At 50.0% G+C, this 20,615-nt stretch overlaps 6 protein-coding genes across 6 annotated transcripts; 3 read left to right on the top strand and 3 right to left on the bottom strand.

Moving 5' to 3' along the window:
• Positions 1 to 955: 955 nt before the first annotated feature.
• Positions 956 to 3,054, top strand: PFICI_07669 (uncharacterized protein; the record flags this gene model as incomplete). Its single annotated transcript, XM_007836250.1, has 2 exons — positions 956 to 1,130; positions 1,211 to 3,054. 2 exons carry the CDS (start codon positions 956 to 958, stop codon positions 3,052 to 3,054), a joined length of 2,019 nt encoding a protein of 672 aa, XP_007834441.1.
• A 674-nt stretch (positions 3,055 to 3,728) lies between these two features.
• On the bottom strand, positions 3,729 to 4,901 carry PFICI_07668 (uncharacterized protein; the record flags this gene model as incomplete). Its single annotated transcript, XM_007836249.1, has 1 exon — positions 3,729 to 4,901. One exon carries the CDS (start codon positions 4,899 to 4,901, stop codon positions 3,729 to 3,731), a length of 1,173 nt encoding a protein of 390 aa, XP_007834440.1.
• Positions 4,902 to 6,644: 1,743 nt separating this feature from the next.
• On the bottom strand, positions 6,645 to 10,246 carry PFICI_07667 (uncharacterized protein; the record flags this gene model as incomplete). The annotated part of the gene is made up of 3 exons (XM_007836248.1): positions 6,645 to 9,500; positions 9,560 to 9,768; positions 9,832 to 10,246. The coding sequence occupies 3 exons, from the start codon at positions 10,244 to 10,246 to the stop codon at positions 6,645 to 6,647; spliced, it is 3,480 nt and encodes a 1,159-aa protein (XP_007834439.1).
• Positions 10,247 to 11,254: 1,008 nt separating this feature from the next.
• On the top strand, positions 11,255 to 12,241 carry PFICI_07666 (uncharacterized protein; the record flags this gene model as incomplete). The annotated part of the gene is made up of 1 exon (XM_007836247.1): positions 11,255 to 12,241. The coding sequence occupies one exon, from the start codon at positions 11,255 to 11,257 to the stop codon at positions 12,239 to 12,241; it is 987 nt and encodes a 328-aa protein (XP_007834438.1).
• A 1,022-nt stretch (positions 12,242 to 13,263) lies between these two features.
• PFICI_07665 (uncharacterized protein) lies at positions 13,264 to 14,889 on the top strand (the record flags this gene model as incomplete). Its single annotated transcript, XM_007836246.1, has 2 exons — positions 13,264 to 13,735; positions 13,802 to 14,889. 2 exons carry the CDS (start codon positions 13,264 to 13,266, stop codon positions 14,887 to 14,889), a joined length of 1,560 nt encoding a protein of 519 aa, XP_007834437.1.
• A 1,877-nt stretch (positions 14,890 to 16,766) lies between these two features.
• PFICI_07664 (uncharacterized protein) lies at positions 16,767 to 18,201 on the bottom strand (the record flags this gene model as incomplete). Its single annotated transcript, XM_007836245.1, has 4 exons — positions 16,767 to 17,338; positions 17,394 to 17,413; positions 17,469 to 17,968; positions 18,031 to 18,201. 4 exons carry the CDS (start codon positions 18,199 to 18,201, stop codon positions 16,767 to 16,769), a joined length of 1,263 nt encoding a protein of 420 aa, XP_007834436.1.
• Positions 18,202 to 20,615: the final 2,414 nt, after the last annotated feature.

Raw genomic sequence — 20,615 nt, 5'->3', positions numbered from 1 at the left:
CGAAAACTGCTGCAAAATTCCATTTCCCAAGCTCAAGACTTGCCTTTAGTGCTTGTTGCTGACCGAGACACAGAGTGCGTGAAGGTGAGACTGCTCTCGTCGTAAATGGCAATCTTATTGTTCTTGCTTCCATCTATCCCATTCTTACCATTCTCATATAACTGCAAAGGTGCAAGCTATCATCGTCACTGCTAATTGCCCGGTAGGGGCCGAAGGTATTCACCTACGTAGTCCTTGGAGCTAGAGACTGCGTACTCAAACCTATCGACTCAGATAAAGGCAATCTCTAATCCACAATATATAGCGGCACAACTCTGCAACAAGCCATTCTGCGTCCAGTGCTCTGTTTGTCAAAAAGGAAGAAAAAGTAAAAATATGAATCCACCGCGGCGGAAACCGATGCAGTCAAATGCAAAGAATTTGAGAGTCCAGACTATGACAACGGACTCCATTGACACGTGCCAAACTCATGAATTGAAAAACCTGTGTGCAAATCGTAACCCCCACCATGTTAGGTTGCTTGGCCTCTTTTCTCATGTGGTGTATCGAGCGGAGTGCACGGGCCAATCGATCTACCCCTCCTCAAACGGAAGACACCCCTTACCCAGTGCCTGTGCTCAGTGCTGTGGGCTGTGCCTGTCCTGCTGCGTGTGAGGCCTCTACCTTAAGGCTTTAGGTAGGGCCCCCCCCTGTCGCGGCATGTTCTGCCCTATCAGTGCAACGTGATTTGGCGCCGCCGTCGTGACACCTGTCAGGCAGCCAGCACCCGTCAAAGCCAGAAAGTCGCGTCTGCCACTTTAATGAAGACGCGTTACCACGTGTATATTCCGTAGATCAATCAGATACACGAGCCTGGAGCTACAACCACGCCATGTGCAGTCGACAAGACCGCATCTAAAATCCCCCTTTTTTGGAATTGTCAGGACGAGGCGTCATCAGTGGAACTGACACCAAGATGTCGCAATATGGACGTTCCACCTCTCGCCGCTACGGAGCTGAAAAGAGCCTCCCCGACGGTATTGACAGCATCAGATACATCCTTGAGAATCAACGTGGCCATCGCGGCAGATCCGCAAGCGTCATTGGTCTGGTCAAGGACTTCCGGGCACCAATAGCAACTAGAGGATCAGGTAAAACCTCGAATATTTCCTCTTGAAGTGCGGCCCCCGACTAACACTAGGCCAAGATTATAAATCTAATCTCACTCTAGTGGACAAGTCCATCGAGGACGAGTATGAGAGTGGCATAAAATTCAACGTATTTCGACCTGAGGATGAACAACCTCAGGTAGGAGTTGGCGACGTGGTCTTGGTCACCAATGCCAAAGTAGACGATTGGGGTGGTAATACCTGCCTATGCACTGAACCTGGAAAGTCGACAGAAATCATCATTTTTCCTGCTGATGAGATCCCGAGACCTCCCACTTCGGCCATTCACGCAGCGAAACCCACCAGGAAATTGCATAGGGGCAAACCGTCCAGGGCACCAACAGATGCAGAGTGCGACTATGTCTCCTGGATTTATCATTCAAGTAACAAGAGCACGCTGCCAACTGTGTCCGAATTCCAGCAAAGCACTGAGCGCTCTCTCAATATCAGAGACAAGTCAAGTCTCCTCAAAAATGTTGAAGAGGGCAAGTTTTACGACTTTGTTGTCCAGGTCATCAAAGAGCCGTATGATCAGATGGACAGGACCACCATTTGGATCACTGACTATACCGAGCACAACAATTTCTACAATTTTGCTTGGGACGGAAGTGACATGCCAGGAGGACAGGATGGTGATCCGTTTGGCTACATTGCCTCCAGGACAAGCATGGAATCTCGTAGCTGGCCTGGGCCATTCGGAAAACGTTCAATGCAACTCAGCTGTTTTGAACCACATGCTTCCGAAATTCGGGCAAACATCAAGGCAGGTGATTGGGTCAAATTGAGGAATGTACAAGTGAAATTCGGCCGCAACGGAAATAACATGGAAGGATTCCTAAGAGAAGATCGAAACAGCTTCGGTGGGAGGAAAACCGTCGAGATCCTTGATGTACACGGCGACGAACCCCCAGATGAGCTGCTCAAAGAAGCCATTCGACGAAAACGGGACTATGAAAAGACAGCCAAACAGCAGAAGAAGTCATTCGCTGCCGCCAATGGCAACAAGCGGAAAGCAGAGCAGCCCGTGGATGACACAAAACTAAACTCCAGGCAACGCCGCGATGCGAGGAGAGCTGCGAAGAACAAGCAGCTTGTAGAGGCTGAGACTAAAAGGGAAGGGCTGCTCGGCCTTAACGAACTTATAAAGAGCGCGAGCATCGACGAGCCAGTATTTCCGCTGTCCACAATTGTCGAGCAGGTTTCGTTGACGACGAATATTGATGGCGAGCAAGTGCAAATGACGCTACCCTTCACCAATGCCAGATATCGCGCGCATGTGCGGGTTGTCGATTATCGCCCGCGCAAACTCCATAATTTCGCCGTTTGGCGAAAGGCTACCGAGTACGACATGCTTTCAGATGGAGAGTCTGATCCGGACTCGGGAGATGACGATAGGGACACTTTGGACGCCTTTGCCGGAAAAAAGACCTGGGAGTGGCGGTTTGCCCTCCAGCTCGAAGATGCGGGACCCAATGCCGGGAAGAATGGCCCGCCGAAACGATTATGGGCAGTGGTGAATAATCCAGAAGCTCAATACCTTACCAATATGGACGCTTGTGATCTTCTCGCAAATCCCGAAGAGTGTTTTCAATTGTCGGAACAACTCTTCAAGCTTTGGGGCAATCTCCAAGAATACAAGGAGCAGGAGTCCAAGGCGCAGAGTCAGTCGCGCAGACGCCTGGCTGCTAACCAGGCGCCCCCTGACAGCTCAGATGATGAGAATGGAGCTCATCAACAAGATGATGCCTCGAAACAGGTTGCACCTGGAATATCGAATAAGCCTTTTGCGTGTTGTCTGCGCCAATATGGCGTCGAAATAAGCGAGAGCGACCCTAGGAAATGTAATGCTGGCCATGGCAAGCGATATCAGCGAATGTTTGGTCTTTTTGGAACGAGAATAAGTTGATGCCTTCGAAACTAGAGTTCTAGGCTATCACGAAACTGCGATGCACCCAAGCGATTATTGTCAGTGGTAACGTCTTGAGTCATGCCATTATTGGTGAGATCAAAATTGGACATGTATATCTTTTTGGGGGCATTGATACCCGGCTCCGAGGAAGTCATTCAATTTTATCCTTGCAAATAGACCGTTAATGATAATGAGTAATGGCAATGCATTATGTCGCATTTCCACATGGAGTTCACTTGTTTCATACTAACCTGGCCCAGTGAATTAAGCATTCAACTAAAAGTAGGAAAGACTGCCTTCGTACAAACTGCCGGCCGTCCCACCTCAAGTTCTTGTTATCCTCGGAGCTTTGGTCGCATTGATACGACTTCGCTTATTTTCTTCTCTTATGAATCACGGGACTCGAGCTAGGCAGGAATAAACATGACTATCCGAACCACGGCCTCGCAGCCTGTCTTCTTTCGCTCAAAATAGGATGGATCCCTATAAATAGAACGAATCCCTTTACTCCACGGACTGACCTCGACTCCATATCCCATTGGCATTCGCACTAGGCCATAAAACATATGCCCATTATAAAATCAAGGTATAAAGCAACATATAACAGGCTCTAGTTTCTCGGTACTTGTTGCATTTCGTTCCCGCTTGCCTTTTTCTTCCACTTTGCGCATCTAAAATATCAATGCGGTATCACTGATATAGAGATTACCCAGTCCGGCCTGCGATCGACTGGCAGTCTTGCCGGCCCTGCCCCTTGCCATGGCGGTACGGAGCCGACGGTTAATGTCAACGTCGAGCTCGGCAATACGCATCTTTTCACAGGCAGCGCGCTGAGGATCCCAGAGCTCCAGCCAAAAGCCGCGGCGGGCGAGCATATCTCGGCGCTGCCTCCAGAGGGTGTGGAACTCGTCCTTGTCGGTCTGGTCCGCGAAGCAGACGCCGTACATGCGGCAAAACGTCTTCCACTCGACGGGGCAATCGGTCGCTTCGCCCTTGAATAGAAAGCTCCACATGTGTTCCCAGACCCGTCCGGTAATGTAGTCGCTCAAGTCCGTTTCGACAAACCACTGCATGGCACGGGCGTAGACGGCGCGGTCACGACTGCGGATGGCCTCGCGCGTAACGGCAAACTGGGAGCAGCACGGCCCACCCACGGTCTCAGGTACCTCGACGTCTTCGCCAAAGATGGCCCGGAACGCCGGCACCATCCATGGCTCCTCCTGCTTCTTTTTGTATGTCTGGCCGTGCGTGCTGGTGTGGGTGGTGTTGATCCAGTCCGGACAGGCAGCGTGCCAGCTGACGCGCAAGCTGGCGTAGCCACGCTCGACCACGGCTTCGAGGTCCAAGTTGGACAGCGTAAAGAGCATTGATGACCAGAGCTCTGGGTCCGTGTGCCAGCTCTGCTCCTGCGAGTGTACGAATATGCTCACGTCTGGCAGCTCGTCGTAAAACTCGTAGAGGTAGGTGTGGTACATGAGAGCTTCGCGGCCCTTGGCGAGGGGTGGGTGATAGGGCGCCTGAGGATCGTCAGACACGTAGCGTATGATATTGAGGTTTGGTATCCGCAAATGTTCCGTCCAAGAAATGTCTTCCTTGCGGGTGGTGGCAACGACGAGGTTGACAGACAGGTTGCTCCCATAGCTATACGGGTACTCGGCGAGATCAACCTGCTCAAGTATCCTATCTTCGCCCTTTGGCGTGTGTGCGACAATCTTGTCAGCGTCATTGGCGTTGGTAACAGGGATCAACTCATTGCGCAGTGCTGGAAGGAGTTGGTATAACCACATGACAATGGACGGCAGCAGAACCAGGGCAACTACGAGGTTCTTTTTAGTCGAGGGCATCAGGGCAAAAAGCCCGCGACGGGGATGCACAGTGATCATGCTTCTACATAGGTAGCTATTTGATCACGGGCCAATCGAATTGTCTTGATATGTTTGTATTCTGCCATAAAACAGACAAAGAGTCGTTGCCTGCTATGGTGTGTTGAGGCAAATGAGGCGGATTGTTCTCAAGACTAATTGGGCTGTGGTCTAGATGTCGACTGTAAACAAGTGAATTAGTTTCTTGGATAGAGGAGTGAGGTAGCGAGAATAAGTACAAGAAATGGGGAAACGACGAGCGTGTTGTCGTATGTCTTGACATTGTGTAAAAAGAGAGGACGACGCTTGCTTCGCATACATGTAGTTGTACACCAAACTCATGGCAACCCCCTCAATCACTTCAAGACTCAAGGGATTTTTATTAAGAGCCGAGCACAAAGAGATCTGGGGGGGGGGCGCAAATCATTTCATACGGTCATTACTCAGGAAGATGATCAAATCCGAGGCCACACAACGGTCATCCCCAACACACAAACCACTTACATAGCCGAACCTGAGCCACCCCACTCTTAGTAAAGCGTTAAGATGGAGCGAGAAGAAAAGCCAGTGTCAATCGATATGTATATGTGCAACAATGTACACGCTGATTGGCGTTTGGCATGGTAATGCACATGGCATGAATGCTACCTCCTGCTTCTATTAATGTACAGCCCACCTTTGGATTGATTTTCAGTGGTTCTTTCCCCTGAAAGATCGCCGCGCTTGCACTCACGACAGCATTCGAGTCGTTGGCTGGGACTGAATGACGTTATACTACTCCCGGGGATGCAACCTGTTCTTCAACAGACATGTCTCAATATATCGGGCCTGGACCCAGTGTGGAGATTCATACCCCTTGTTATTTTCTCTAGGTTTATAGGGTCTCACTCGAGTCGGGCAGGCCCAAGATCGTGATTGGCGAATCTTTCAATATGGACCTGGGCTTCATACTCGGCCAATGGTAGCTTGATGTTTACCTGGGATGAGTGATGGGGGTGCGAGAATGCAGTGTGCATACCAGTGATACCTAGTTTTTGCCGTTTGCTTGTGTGTCATTAGTTGAAGCCCTTCACAAACAGATGAATCCAGAGAATCGATTCAGTAACCAGCTACATTACACAATACGTCAGACGTAGTTTGTTGTGGGGCCAAGCCTCACACTTTTGTCAATCCCCCTCGTTGCTAATTGAAGATCAGCAAAATTGCCCAAGCTGCCGGTTAATCGCATCCAAAGGCAAATCGAACAACGAAGGACTGAAACGTACCCACATGTGCCTCAAAGCTTGGCAATGCAACCAGTCAACATTTGAATCCCCGAAGCATAGTGCTGCTCAATAGATGATGGGAAAGCCGGACAGCAAATGTCTGGGGTGGGCTCCTTTATACCATACAGCAACAACCGCCAAATATATCTAGACTGGACAAGCCAGGAGCATCATGGACTTTGAATCCTATAAAAATAATGAAACACGGCCCTCTATACAGCAACACCTCATCCCCGGCCAGTGATGGATTCATGATAGCAATAGTTTTCTTTCATCATACACAAATATGCATTGCAACAATGCTGGCTCATAAGTAGCTGCCATCAAGCAAAAAAAGGGCTACAAGATTATCAATGAATCCGGCATTCGCCATTCCTTTCATAGAAGTTGGCCTTCAAACCATTTGTACTCCTGTCGTAACACGAAATCCACTCATCCCTCAACAACGCCTTCCTCACATTCAGTCACCTATCACGCTATCCTCCTCCATTGGCTCTGGTGGCCTCTCATCGTCCTCATCGTCGTCTTCGATTGGGTCATCAAGTAATTCTCTGTTCCGAAGATCCTGCTCCGTACCTTCCTCTGGTTCGTCTTCGCCAAACGGATTGTCGCTTTCGTCATCTTCGTCGATTACCAGCTCTGCACTCTTTGCAGGCTTCTGTGTGCCTTCCTTCTTCTTTGGTGCAGACCTTTTCTTGCCCTCTCCACGCATCTCCTTGAGGTGATCTTCATCCAGGAAGGCAACGACTTCCTTGAAATTGGGGCCCAACTTAGTCTTGTTGCGGAGGATGCGCTTCTTTAGTTTTCCAGCATGAGGGCCTGTAGCATCGACGACTTTGGCAATTATGCCTAGCACAAGTCTGCCTGTTAAGTCGCAAAGGATCTTTTCCGCTTTGAGCTCTGCTGCCTGCTTCTCTTGTCCAGTGAGCTCCTCATCCTCGTCATCCTCCGGCGGCGCATCATCATCGTTGACTGAATCCTCATCGTCGGCCGTCGCGAGGTTTTTGGCTTTATTGGCGCGTTGCGCATATGCCCGTTCAGCAGCATCAAAAATCGGAATGATCTCAGCAGGTATCAAGCCCGAGGGCAGTTCCTCTAAGAGACCCTTCAGCTTTCCATACTTGGCGGCTTGTGGACCCTTGATGTAAGGTCGAAGGAAGACGAAGAGGGCGCAAGTATCGCAGGCTGTTCCCGTGGCAGAGAGACGGAGGTCGTCATTGAATCCACGAGAAGAAAACGTATGGATCAAGTTGGTCACAAACGTCTTGCGTAAATGAACGAGGTTGCTGGCCTCTTCGTTCGGAATGTCCTCCTCTTTTTGTAACGCAGTCTTCAATCTTGACACTTTCCACATGAAATAGACAAGGCAGGACTTGATGGCAAATGCTACGACCTCATCTTCCGGGTCATCAAGGTGGTCATCGGGCTCCTTCAGAAGGCCTCGATGTACAATGTCAACCAGAATCTTGATGATTGGGTCGTTGAAGTCATCAGCAGTTCCTGGAGCTTCAAGAACATCAACGCAATCCGATATGGCAGTCAGACTGCTGATCTTTTTCAAAACGTTGGCCAGTTCAGCGAGACCAGCGCGATCCAGGTTTCCGCGCACTGATAGCTCGCAGGTCTTTTCAAACGTCCTCAAGGCATTCAAGCTGTTGTCCCAGAGAACAGCCAGCTTGCTATCCGTCAGTTCCTCTAGCTCGTCGTAACGTCTTGCGTGTAGCAGTGCAGTGGCTGCCTCGTTGAGGACCGCCTGATCTACGTGGCGATTAAACTGGACCGTGACTGCATCTAGCAGCTTGTCGTATGTTGCCGAATTTTGGCGAAGTTGCCGGAATACATCCAGATCGAGATAGTGCTCCAATCGCAGGATTACGCTAGCAAGATGGGGATCCGAACCATACTTATTGAGCAATCTGGGGATGATATCTGCAAGTTGCACGCCTGTGTCCTCTTGCCCGTCGATATCAAGGCGTCCAGTCCGCTTCCTGGATCGGTCATGTTCGTTCGACTGTGTGAGGCTTTCCTTGACAGCAGTAGCAAGAACCTCGACGAGAATTGACTCTTCTTCAGACGTAGGTGCAACCGCCTTGCGAGTTGCCGCCTCGATTGAGTTGCCCTTGGATTTGGATCTGGATTTTGAGCTCGTCGTATGGTCGAATAGAAGATAACCGGCAAGACTTTGCCAGTTGCTGATCTCTGGCATCTTCTCATATAGAGCTTGAGTTGCTAGGATAATTCGACTCTCGGGTATGTTGGCATTGACAACCTCGGCTGCCACATCCAGGCCATGGCGAAGTTCGTCTTGCTCTTCATCCAATTGTGCATTGTACACCGCCAAATTCTCTGCCAGGGCTTTGACGTTGATCCAGACCTTGTGCAGTTGATCGTAATCTGCCTCTGATCCGTCACCAAAAACCTCATCAAGGGCCTCACTTCCGCCTATTTCGTCGATCTTGTTGACAATTACCTCTTCTATCAGTTCAACAAAGAAAGGAACGACGGCTTTGCGGACCCTTGGTTCAGCTTCGAAAAGCAGCTTGCAAATGCTGTCAATCTCCTGTGGCTCGAGCATGCCTGATGATCGCAAAATGTCAACGACGCTAACAGCGGCAACGCGGACTGATAGATCGTGGTCCTTGGTTGCCATCTCTACCAAGCGGGGTCTGAACCTGTCGATGAAGTGCGCAAGTTTTCCGGCATCGCGCTTAAGGACACGACCCAGTTGCTTCAGCACCTCCAAGCGTGTCGTAGGAGCTACATCAGAAAGAAGCCATCCCAAGTACCGTAGGTACTCTGGGGCCATATAAACCGTGGGCAAGGTACAAATCCAGTCACCAAGCGCCTCGATACATTCGGCCCGAATCTTGGCATCGATGTCACGATAACGGTGGACAAAAATGATGTCGAAAAATTCCTTGACCTTCTCATCAATCAATTGGCGGTTTTCATTTGCCGTATCCAGGGCCTTTTGCGTGTTCGCTATTAGCCCCTTGTTCTTGCCTCTTCGGCTGGATTCGGCTTGGAGAGCTTGACTCGACTTGCTAATTCGATCGTCTAATTGTCTCGTCACCGTGACCATTGCGCCCAGCAAAGCAAGTCCGATAGTTGTGGCGGTATGCCGGAATGGGCGGAGGGAGGAGGATGACATGATACCAATCCAACGCTGAATGTTGTCCAATAGCTCGGTGTCTTGATAGAGCGTGTCGGTTTGGTGAAGCAGAGCGATAAGCGAATCAAAGAATGCAATCAACTGCTGCCGGAAGTCCTTGCTGCTCTTGGCTCTGGAGATCAGGGGGTACTCCGATATACTTGTCTGTGGTGCAGGCTAGTTAGCAGAGTTCAACGTCATAGAAAGTACGCAAGTTGTCCTACCTGCTCGAAGGCTTCCTCCAGTTCTGAGAGCTTATTTGCTGAGTTCTCTGGATCACGAATATCATCCTCGGTCAAGGACTGGTCGCAACCTGTTGCAAGCAACACGCAGTTAACCAAGTCCGTCAAGGCTGCAGCGTCGTTCTCAACATATCGCTGGAACCAATGGGCGGCCACATCGTTGGGTGTGTCTCCAGAGCTGAAGATCTCGGCTTCTGCGGTGTTAGCACAAATTCGTAAGAAGGAAGTGCGAATGGGCATTTCGAGATGCTCACCATAAAGGCCATCGCCGTCTTTTCGCGCAATCGCGACGCGTACTGATTTCTTGGGTCGTTGTGGCAATTGCAAGGCTTTCGCTTGCGCGGGTGCAGCTTCGGCGGGCGCATCGCCATTGATCTTTGGCTTCTTTGCGGCGGGTTTCTTTGTTCTGGACTTTGACTTCTTCTGTCTGGGCACGAGGTCGGCATCGCTGTCTTCAGCGGGTTCTTCGTCGCTGGCTTCCTCCAGGGAATCGTTTGGCTCATGGTTCTCGGCGTCTTCATCATGGTCGCGCGCCCGCTTGCGCTTGGACGACGTGTCGGTATGGACTTCTTCAATGTATTTTTGAGGAGCTCTCACGACGCGTCCCGAGCGGCGGCGCGCCTCAGCCGCTGAGGGCGAGGGAGTCGCGTTGTTATCTTCACTCTCCATGAGGGGCGCTCTAGCTGTTGACATTTACGTGAAGCTTCAGTGATGGGCGACCATAATCCTGGCGGCGACGGATCAAACAGAGGCCTTGGTGGTGAAGTGGCTCAGCGCGTTCTGGGGTTGGTGGTGTGGTAAGTTGGTTGATAATTTGAGGATGGGACCGCGTGTTTGGGGTAGTCAACCTTGAATTTGGCTGGATGCACCGATTCGCTAGGTAGCACTTGCTTCCCAAGCTTGCTGGGTGTTCCTACTGTTGACCCCTGACACGCTAGCAACCCATCACAGTTTAGTGCACGGTCGCCAGGTTTTTAGGCGGCCAGCGGGGGGGAAATGGGGTTTTGCTGTCCGAAATAGTATACATAGATCTCTACCCAATTCGCGTGATTGACTACACAGATAAACAGAGCAATGCGCCTACCTCTTCAAGACATTGAATTCTTCTTGGAACTGTTACGTGTTTTTCTGTCTAAGATATAATTTAAAGAAGAACATGATGCGGATGTATATGCATGACAATCTGGATGACCAGCCATTGAGAGCCTGCGTCCCTCCATTCACTTCTACTCCTCGCAGCTAAATACATGCATATGCAGCTGAATGAATGTGCCACATTGCTCCTCAGTGTGATCAGAATTGGGACACCTCGACATCTTCCCATATCCGGCCATGGTGAACACTGAGGACCAAGCAGCAGGGCAATAATACCCTTGTAAGTCCCTCAAAATGCCACACTCCATAGTCGAACCTTTTCTCTGGGTCTGTCAACAAGACCTTGTTAACCACTTTATATGCTTGCAGTTTTATCGCCGGCGTTATTGTCATTCTCTTATTTATAATGTCCGATCGTTGAATTATGTCATGAAAGATTTTTGCTTTTCTATTCGATATCTCGGAATCTTCGCTATATTTCTGGAATTGCCCCAAATTCGGCATGCTCTGCAACAACAGCCTCTGCGGATTAGCATCAGTAAACTGTTCATCGGAATTCTTGGCCAAACTATCATCTGAGCAATGAACTCTCCCTTCCCCAAGTCCTTGTCCGCAGCCGGAGAAGGACGAATAGTCGTTAGACTTCTGCCCAGCCAAGTTTCAGCACTCGAAAGCATTACGTATCAGTATCCGCTGAAACTTATATCACCCGCATTCAAGGCCGATCAGAAGAGTGTCCTGGTCTTTCTTCTGTCATATGGCGGTGGTTTGGTCGGCGGAGATCAAATCAACCTTGCAATTGATATCGAGCAAAATGCCAGGCTGACTCTTGTCACACAAGGTCATACCAAGATATTCAAGCCGACGACGTCGGGTATCGTGACCAGGCAAGCCTTGCACGTGGACATACAGGACGGCGGTGCCCTCTGTCTTCTACCGGACCCGGTGCAACCCTTTGAAGGAAGCAACTATGAGCAGACGCAGATATTTACCTTGCATGGAACGGCATCCTTGTGTATGTTGGACTGGGTGACTCATGGGCGCTCGGCTCGTGGTGAAAACTGGGACCTTGACAGATGGATCGGTCGCAATGAAATCTGGGCGGCCAGCTCGTCCAAGTCCGTGAAGAACAGGCTACTCGTGCGCGATACTGTCAACCTGGACGGGACGGGAGGCTCGGCACACCCGAAGCCACTCCGAGATATCATGCACTGCCATGCCATCTTCGGCACACTGCTACTTCGAGGTCCTTTGACCCAGGCCCTCGGAGAATTTTTCTTATCGGAGTTTGCTGCGCTGCCCAGACTTGGGTCCAGAGACTTCCGGTCTGCAAAAGAAAAGGCGGAAGAGGCGACTCGCTCTCCGCTTGAGAAGTGGCGTGCAGTCAGACTTCAGCAGGAGTCAATAGACAAGGTTCTTTGGTCTGCAGCACAAGTCAGAGGCTGCGTGATCGTCAAGTTCGGGTCAGCGACCGTCGAAGGTGGCAGAAACTGGATCGGTTCCATGCTCATGCAACAAGGCAGTGTCGTGTCTGAATTCGGCGACGATGCCTTGATGTGTGTTCGATGAGGTATTATCTCGCGAGGACTCATTAATTGTTTTCCAACTTCAAACGAAGATATTCTATCAAGAATGCCTCTCATATCTGGAACAGAATCGCTACGGCCTTGGATGATCATTGAGAAAATTTACCCCGGGTCAACATTTTCGACTGTCTCATGGGGACTTGAACACGTGGCCACTGCTTATTATCTACATAAAGTGCACTCTATATTGTTTAAGTGGTTTCTATGCTCAAAGGGAGAGGCACCCGGGAATAGCATCGAAAGCGAGACCAGTGCCGCCGCTGATCAGACGATGACCGCTTCATGAAAAAGAAGCCGAGAATGCGATGCAAAAGGCCTATATCGGTCCTGAAAAACTCAAATACAGACGAACCAAGTCTTGGATCGGAAAGAGACATTAGAACTGCCGCAATTCATAAGCATGGTCCAGGTTTGCCAGTTTACATGCACTAAATCACTCGCGATGAATAGACAACACTGTTCGTCCTAGTTGTACGATTGAAGAAGATATTTGCTGATGGAACTCAATCTATATATAGTTGTATAGTAGTTTGTTGAGAAAACCATCTGAGTTGAAACTCGCCAGGTATATTATATATAGGTAGTCAGTTACCAAGCATCATCGCATTTACCCTCAGTATCAGGAACTATCGCTCCGCGGTAAATGTTGGAAAGTGCGATCAATTGGAGAGGTGTACAATGACTGACCAATCATTTAAACGTCGGTAGCAAGATAACAAGGACGTCTTTTCTTTTACAAGAATCGACAATGTACCCATATGGTAGTGTTTTCTTTACTTGGACTTGTCTTTCCTCTCTTATCATATCCATTTCCAGTGTCTTTCTGTAAGTGATTACTAGTAATAACACATCTCGTCCCCCACCAAAAAGTTTCTAGAGCGATGACGAACCCCACATCTATCGAGTCACCCCACCGATAAGTCTTTTGCTTCTAACATTTGCGCCCCGATACCGAAAAAAGATCGGTTGCAGCAACAGCTTTCTCAGTACCAATGGTCAGCCACAATGTCTTCTCGCGGTAGCACACGGGGAGGCAGGGGCGCTCGCTCAGGCCGCGGCGCTCGCGGTGCCTCGGCGACAGCAGCAGCTCCTTCAACTCGTCCTTCAATTGAAGGCGGCGATGACGGCGCATCCATTCCCGGCAGCGTGCCTGCGTTGGCACCAGGAAGCTCGGCAGCGCGCGCCGTCACGATAGAATCCAGCCAGTCTGCGCCCAACTCTGCCGCCTCCACACCCGCTCCGTCGCTTCGCGGCGCGAGATTCAAACCCAAAGCCGTCAGAAGAGACGCTGCCGAGCGGCAGAAGCTCGAGGATGAGCGGACCCGAGACTTGGCCGCCAAGATCAAGGTTGAGGAAAAGGAACAAAGGGCGGCTGATCGCAGAGCTCGACGAGGCGCCGGAGGCCGCGGCAGAGGTGATGCTGGATTCATGCGGAGAACCGTTACTGGCCATGGTGTCTTTTCAGGTGTTGGTCAAGGTATGTCTGACTCGACTGTGCCTGTTCATCTTGATCCGTCCGAGTTGCTGACTGACTATTTGGCAGATATGCTTAAACAGGGCGGCGGTTCATGGGGAGGACATGGAGCTAAAAGCGAAGGTGGCTCAAACTGGGGGCCTAGGTATCACGATCGCCGAGTCAACGATTTACGAGTCAATGTCGACACACTGCGGGCCAGTGCAACCCCCGAAGTCAGCCTTGCAAACGGTTCCAAGTCCCCTGGCTTTCTGCCGGTCGGTATCGTTAGAGTCGAACATAAGCAAGAAGAGCTCAAAGTCGCTACGAGCGCTGAGCTTGAGGCTGATGAGCAAGAAGACGATGACGATGACGAATTGTTCGTCAGCGAGCAAATTGGTGCTCTGCCACGCGATATGCAAATGACCGACGACAATGAAGTGTGGAACGAGGGTCCCAAGACCGCTGAAGAGGATAGTGTCAAGGTTAAGCCAGAGCCAGGTTCAGCAGAAGACGATGTCATGGACATTGATGCCATACCAGCCAAGCCCAAGGCGCCGCCCTCGCCAGAGTTACAGAAGAAGCCGCTCGCACAACAAGACCCCGAATTGGATGCTAAGATCAAGGCTAAGGAAAGGAAACGGGCAAAGGCAATGCAAGATACAGAGCTACAGTCGGCAGCACTCGACGCCGCAACACTCCTCGAAGCACTTACTCTCAAAGAGGGTGAAACACAAGCCAAAGACAATCAGCTATTCCTATTTCAGTTTCCGCCAGTACTTCCGCCATTGCTATATGTCAACGAGGACGGAACAGAGGTGGTAGAAGCCGAGGATGAGTCCATGTCAAACGGTCTAAGAATCAAGGCAGAGCCGGGTACATCAGGGGCCGTCGCAACCAACTCCGCTCTTCCACCCCAGGGTGGTTACATTGGAAGACTCAACGTCAGAAAGTCTGGCAAGATAGAATTGGATTGGGGTGGCAGGATATTGGACTTGGGCATCGCTGCCGATACGGATTGTTTGACGACAGCAATCATTGTGGACGAGCAGGATGGCGAGAATCCAGGAAAGGCTACAGGTATGGGCAACGTGTATGGCAAATTTGTCGCCACCCCAGTCTTCCAGGAAGAAGACGAATGGAACCCGGACCTGGACTCTCTGGGTCTTTGGGTATAAGTGGTCCATGCCCCTATGCTATGGAAATATCGGTTCACATGCCATTTCAGCAACGGCTGTGCAACATCCTAGCAGAATCCTGGTGCTTGTGACGACTACGAACTCGCCATCATATACCAGTGACGAGCATCACATAGAACAACGTTTTTGCTGCGCCAGCTCCTCGACTTGGATGACGATTACAACCAGTACGCCACTAGAAACAAGGGGTCTCGGCATGCAGCATACAATTTAAAAGTACCCAGGAAAATCGACATAGGACAATACCCATATCATGTCTGCCTGTCCGCTCGCGGCTCGCATGCCCTGAAACAGCCCTCTTCAGCCATGGCAGATCCGCAAGTCATCTTCTCCACTAAGCCGGTAGCCTATTCCAGCCTGAGGTTTTCTCGGTGCCGTATTTGTGTTGGCCATCAGACCTCGATTTACGATTTGCGGCTAGGCTACATGTTTAGACAAGTAGCTGTCAGAAAACAAAAATACCCACCTGACATAATACCCACAAGCACTGCACCTGCAAGACCTGAATCCCAAGCAAGTCAAGCATGAGGCTTGCGTTGACATGGTTGCATCACGATACGGGGTTCTCTGATGTATGTGTGTAGGCGCCAGGGTTCGCAAACACGCAGTCGTCAGTCATTGTCGAGTTTCTAGAGATTACTGCGTAGTATACAATCTACATATTCTCCACAAATTACCAACCAGCCCAGTCGTTAATTGATTTGTGAATAAACACCCTGTGGCATATCTGATTACCTCCGAAATAAACAAAGCAGAGAAAGGCTGAAACGGTAACCACAGAAGATCTTGCTTCTCTTTGGCTTGCCCCTGCATCTGTTTGTTATTGTTGTCCCCAGTATAAAATCTGTAAAGGGACGACTGCTCCGCGAAACCTCTAGTTTTTTGTGGACAAACAGCCCAGGCCAGTAAGCCAGACCATCTCCACTTTCTTGTTGGGCGGAGCGCGTTTCTTCATCGTCAAGGTAGAATACCTGAGAGTTCTCGGTCAGGGATGGACATTTGTAAGAATACAGTCATTGAAAATCTCTCGTCTTTCCGCTCTGGAGCCACGCATAGACATTACCGCCGCACCGTTTTGAAACTAGTAAGTACTACGACACGTTTTTCTTTTGGTTGCTTTGACATTTGTTGACATGCAGATTTGGCGTTCTTCTTTGCATGTCTGTTGTGGAGTCAATGGAGACTCTTGCATCGCTCCCAGGTCCTTGTCATCAACTGGGGACGTATACTAGGTATTTTGCCAATTATGTACTCATGCAGGTGTAATAGCACGTCAAGCCGGAACCTTGGCCGCCTCTTTGAAGGAAGAAAAAAAAAAAAAAGGAAAAAGCATTGGCCATGGCCCCCATTCTGAAGTGGATGTATAAATGCTGGCCAAGGTTTATTTTCGGTATACTCTTCGGAAAGTGCAACGTGACATTGTCATGCAGATCTTTTTATTTTTTTTTTTTTTTTTTTTTCTTCTCTTCCTTCCCTGCTCCGTACATAGTATAGCTCGTTGGAGTTGAAAGTGGGCAAAGCCAGGTACAAACTCAGCAAAGACTTTCATGGGCGGAGTGAAAGGGCCGTGGAGTCGACAGAATTATTCATTTGTGTTCTTTGCTGGTCATTCGCTATTTCTTCTCATCTCTAAATTGAGAAATTCCATACCTTGTTCTCAACTCTTGGGGTATCTATAACCTTTCTGGTACGCCGCCTCTCCAAGTCCTTGATTCGATCCCTTGCCCACTGCTTTTATAACGCGTCCCTGTAAATATCTAGACATTTATTACGTAATTGAAGCCTCATTGAAAGAAAAAAAAAAGACCTTGTGATTCCGCTCTTGCTCTTGATTTTATTTTTCTCCATCCACTTTATTAGCGCGGAGATCCGAGGCCGATGCGGCCGTCGGATTGCTTTACGGGCTCCATTGTTGCAAGCTCCACATCGGAAGAGGTCGCCGAGTGTCGTGAAGACCAGGTATCGTTATACATGGTGTGTCCTGGCATTTGCGGTGACGGCGGCCCTTCAATGATGTACATTTCGCTGGGCACTTCTGAACGGCGATGATGTAGGCCAATCGTGAGCTTGGCAGTCGCCGAGTCATCCGCGATATCGAAATCTTTGTGACTTGCTTCGGCAATGGGTGACAAGAATCTGGGATTTGGCTTCTGGTCATCCATCTCTGTGCCCGAGGACAGTTCATCTCGGCTGCTCTGAGCAGCTTCGACGTCTATAGTCGTCCCGTTCTTTGAGCCAAAGCCTGGCATCACGCCTGACCTGTTCATGTGCCCATTCGATATGCCACCGGTTCGTTTGGTATTTTCCGTACTTTGGAAACCCCTTACCCTCCACGCGCGGAGAAGGGGTCGAATCGTAATGAGGCTTGACGCGATAATGGCCACGCCCGGTTCGACAATCGTCCATATCATCGTGTCGGTCGTGGCAACTTGGGAGTTGTTAGCTTTGTTATTTCCTGGTTGGCCAGAGAGGACATTGTAGACTTGCATAAAAGATCGTCAAGCTGAGTTAAATCAGCGAGAAACTTGATCCGGATCAGTGTCGCAACGCTGGCAAACACTCCCAACCCGAGAACCATTACTACCGTCGTCTTGGCCTGTTTTGTCATCTTGACATGCCAAACCATGGGGATCGGTATAAGTGCAAAGAACCAGTCCGACAGGATCGACATGACGCTGAGAGAATATGCAGCGTCGACAATTTGGTCGGCTGACACACAAAACGCCGTTTTGTCGTTGTCTAAGATCCTATAGTCCCATTGTGCCTCGACAGGGTGGCATTGGAACAGATTCCAAAAGAAGAGCACGATGCTCCAAATGCTGACGACGAATATACTCCCGTAGATGGTGAACTTGTACCGCCGTTGGGTCGCCAGCCGCAAAAGAAAGATTGCTATTGATAGCTTGATGAACATCATGTTTGCGACGTAGGTCGCCGTAGCCAAGGCTTGGTATTTGAGGCCCTCGATCTCGTCAAGCTGATCGAGAGACTTGTTATGCCGTCCAATGCCATAATAAGCGCCTTTAAATATGAATATACAGCTTATTGTAAAGTTGATCTATCGGTAACAAGGAATGAGTATGTCTAAGCGCTGCAGTCGAGAGAAATAAGCCGACGTACCTGTGCAATCACCATGAACCAGTCGTCGGCCTGGAATCCCTTCAACATTATGGCCCGCACATATGTTCGCAGAAGGACCGACACCCAACTGAGAGCAAGAAAGGCGGCGGCGGTGCTAACGAGAGGGCCGCCATTACTCTCAGTCGATAGACTGGGGTCCTGAGCCGCCATCGAGGCGAGAAAATGGGAAAAAAGAAAATACAACGAAACCTACCAGAGGCGCGTTGACGGGTTGCGACAAGGAAGCGGCTTGCTAATATGTTGCAACAATGAGAGACGTCTGATACAACGCGGCTTCCGAAGAGACCATTTGGCAATGACGGGTGGCCGAGCCCAGACTTCGGTCTGGTGGTGCCGATATGGGCAGGCTCTCTTGTTATGACTATTACCATGTATTACAACAAGCCCTCCGGGGGGAGGGGGAGACAGACATTTGGGCAGAAAAGCGCTTGGCCCCCTGTGGGTTGCCGTAATAAATGACCCTGCCATTCATTGTGGCTACGGGTTCACTAATATGAACATTATCGCCAAGACATGTACATAGATTCGTAAAACGCAGGACTCGGTAGAGTTCCGCTGCCGGTGTGAGACGTATTTTTGCCTGTTTATGCTTGACAGGTTCTTAACTCGTGTCCCCCGACCCCGACCCGCGACACACGATCTACCCTGGTCCTAGCAATGGATGGAGGGTGCTCCGTACCAGCTTTGACGTGATCGTGGTTCTCGAACACAAGCTTGGAGAGGGCACTTTTGGTCGGTACCGGGGAGTCGGCCCACGTTCGCGAACTCGGGAGCTACCGTACAATGTGACGGGAAGTGCTAATCCCATGCAGAGATCATGTTAAAAAGGATCTACTCCCTTACCCCAACCCCTTGCAAGAGAGCGCCCTTGCATATGAACTGCCACACCAATTGCATTGTGCTGGGGTACTGGGCAGCCGTTCAGGAGTAGTAGGTATCAGGACAAGTCGGGAGGCGTCTTTCTTCCAATGCAGCTCATGGCGACATACGTACTGGAGTAGAGCCAAGCCTTCTTCTCTTGGCTGGACTGATCACGTCGACCAAAAGAAGGAGAATAACAACAAGCTCTTGAAAAAGTTGATATGTCTGAGCGCAACAATAGGTATCCATCCATCAGTGGGGGTGAATTACGGAATACAGCCAAGACTATGCCGCAACGGGTATCGAGTAGCTGGCAACCTTGCTGCCGCTGTGGAGAGCTGCCCCATCAGTTCACGTCGTCGAGACCTTAGACTGTGACAGTATGCGGAGATTCAACACCAACAGGACTGGCGAGCAATATATGCCACCGGGAGGCGTCGAGGTCGGCGAATGGTGGGTTCCATATCCAGGAGTGGTCCGTTGGAGACAGACACCAGCCAGGGTCTACAACAAGCCCATACTCCAGTGGCTTGCCAGGCATCTTCATCCTGAGATTCAACTCTGGGACAGGCTGATTTGGGAAGAAAGGTTAGCTTGGTGTTTCACACTAAACTCAATAAACCTCGCGGCTAAGCTATGTAAGTCGGTATGCATACATGCATGCAGGCACCTGGGTAATAGGTAGGTAGTATCTCGATCCACCACCCCTTCTCTCGTTGCAATTGATGGAGCCTTTGTAGAGAATGACAGCGCCGATCTTCTACCTAGAACCTGGTATTAGGGCAAGTGTATATCCATAGTGTCAAATGCGGCATGAATCCATGACGGGATGATATCAGACTAAGAGCCCGCGACCGATGAAACACAATACAACCGTGCTGCGCGCACCCTTTCCGACACGCGCTGTCGACGCAAACCTGATGAACAATAGCAAAACTAACTAACTAACTACTTAGTGTACATGCGGCTAAAGACCTCACCCTTCAGCTGTGCTCGCGTAATTCAGATGATATGCCAGAACAACTGGACTATATCCTTTGTAGAAGTTGCCCGAATTAGTGCATTCAGTTGCACCGGCGCGATAAGACAGAATTGGGGTGTGACTCTGGTAGCCGACTGTGACAGCGGCCCAGCAGTCGGGGGCTGTCAGGGTCGGTCAGCTCATCAATCACGACCTGCCTCGGTTCGCAAGCCAGCTAATATACAGAGATGTTCTAGAATCGCCCAGCGTCCAATTATAGCGCGATGCCTGTGCATCGGCGAATTATGGGCATCCTGCATATGATGATAAACCGGAGGAGCAACGCGTCCGGAATTTATTACCTACCAGGACTACTACTAGCACGTCACCATACTTTGTGCTATCGCTCCCTTCACACGACAGCATAAATGCCCCCCTTGTCAGTAAATGGCAGCCATAGACCACCATAACGCTCGCACGCATGAGAAAACTCCACGGATCGCCGCCGCTACATTTCCATCACATCCCCCATGGTTTATGCCATTTGCATGTAAAACCTCGGTCGCAATCATTGGAAAGGCTGATGGGGTTTTGTTATTTCAGTATGCGCCAACTCTGTCATCTCTCCTGGTTACCATGTTTGATAATTGAATTTCCTCGCAAACACATTGAAGATTTTGCGTTTCGGTGACATGAACAAAAGGAAATATCAAGACTAGGAAAGAGAACGGTGTTGTTAAAA

This window comes from Pestalotiopsis fici (assembly GCF_000516985.1).
Source record: "Pestalotiopsis fici W106-1 unplaced genomic scaffold PFICI_Scf_5, whole genome shotgun sequence".
Classification (NCBI taxonomy): Eukaryota; Fungi; Ascomycota; class Sordariomycetes; order Amphisphaeriales; family Sporocadaceae; genus Pestalotiopsis; species Pestalotiopsis fici.
Note: the sequence above shows the minus strand (reverse complement) of the source record. Positions and strands in the feature narration are given on the sequence as shown.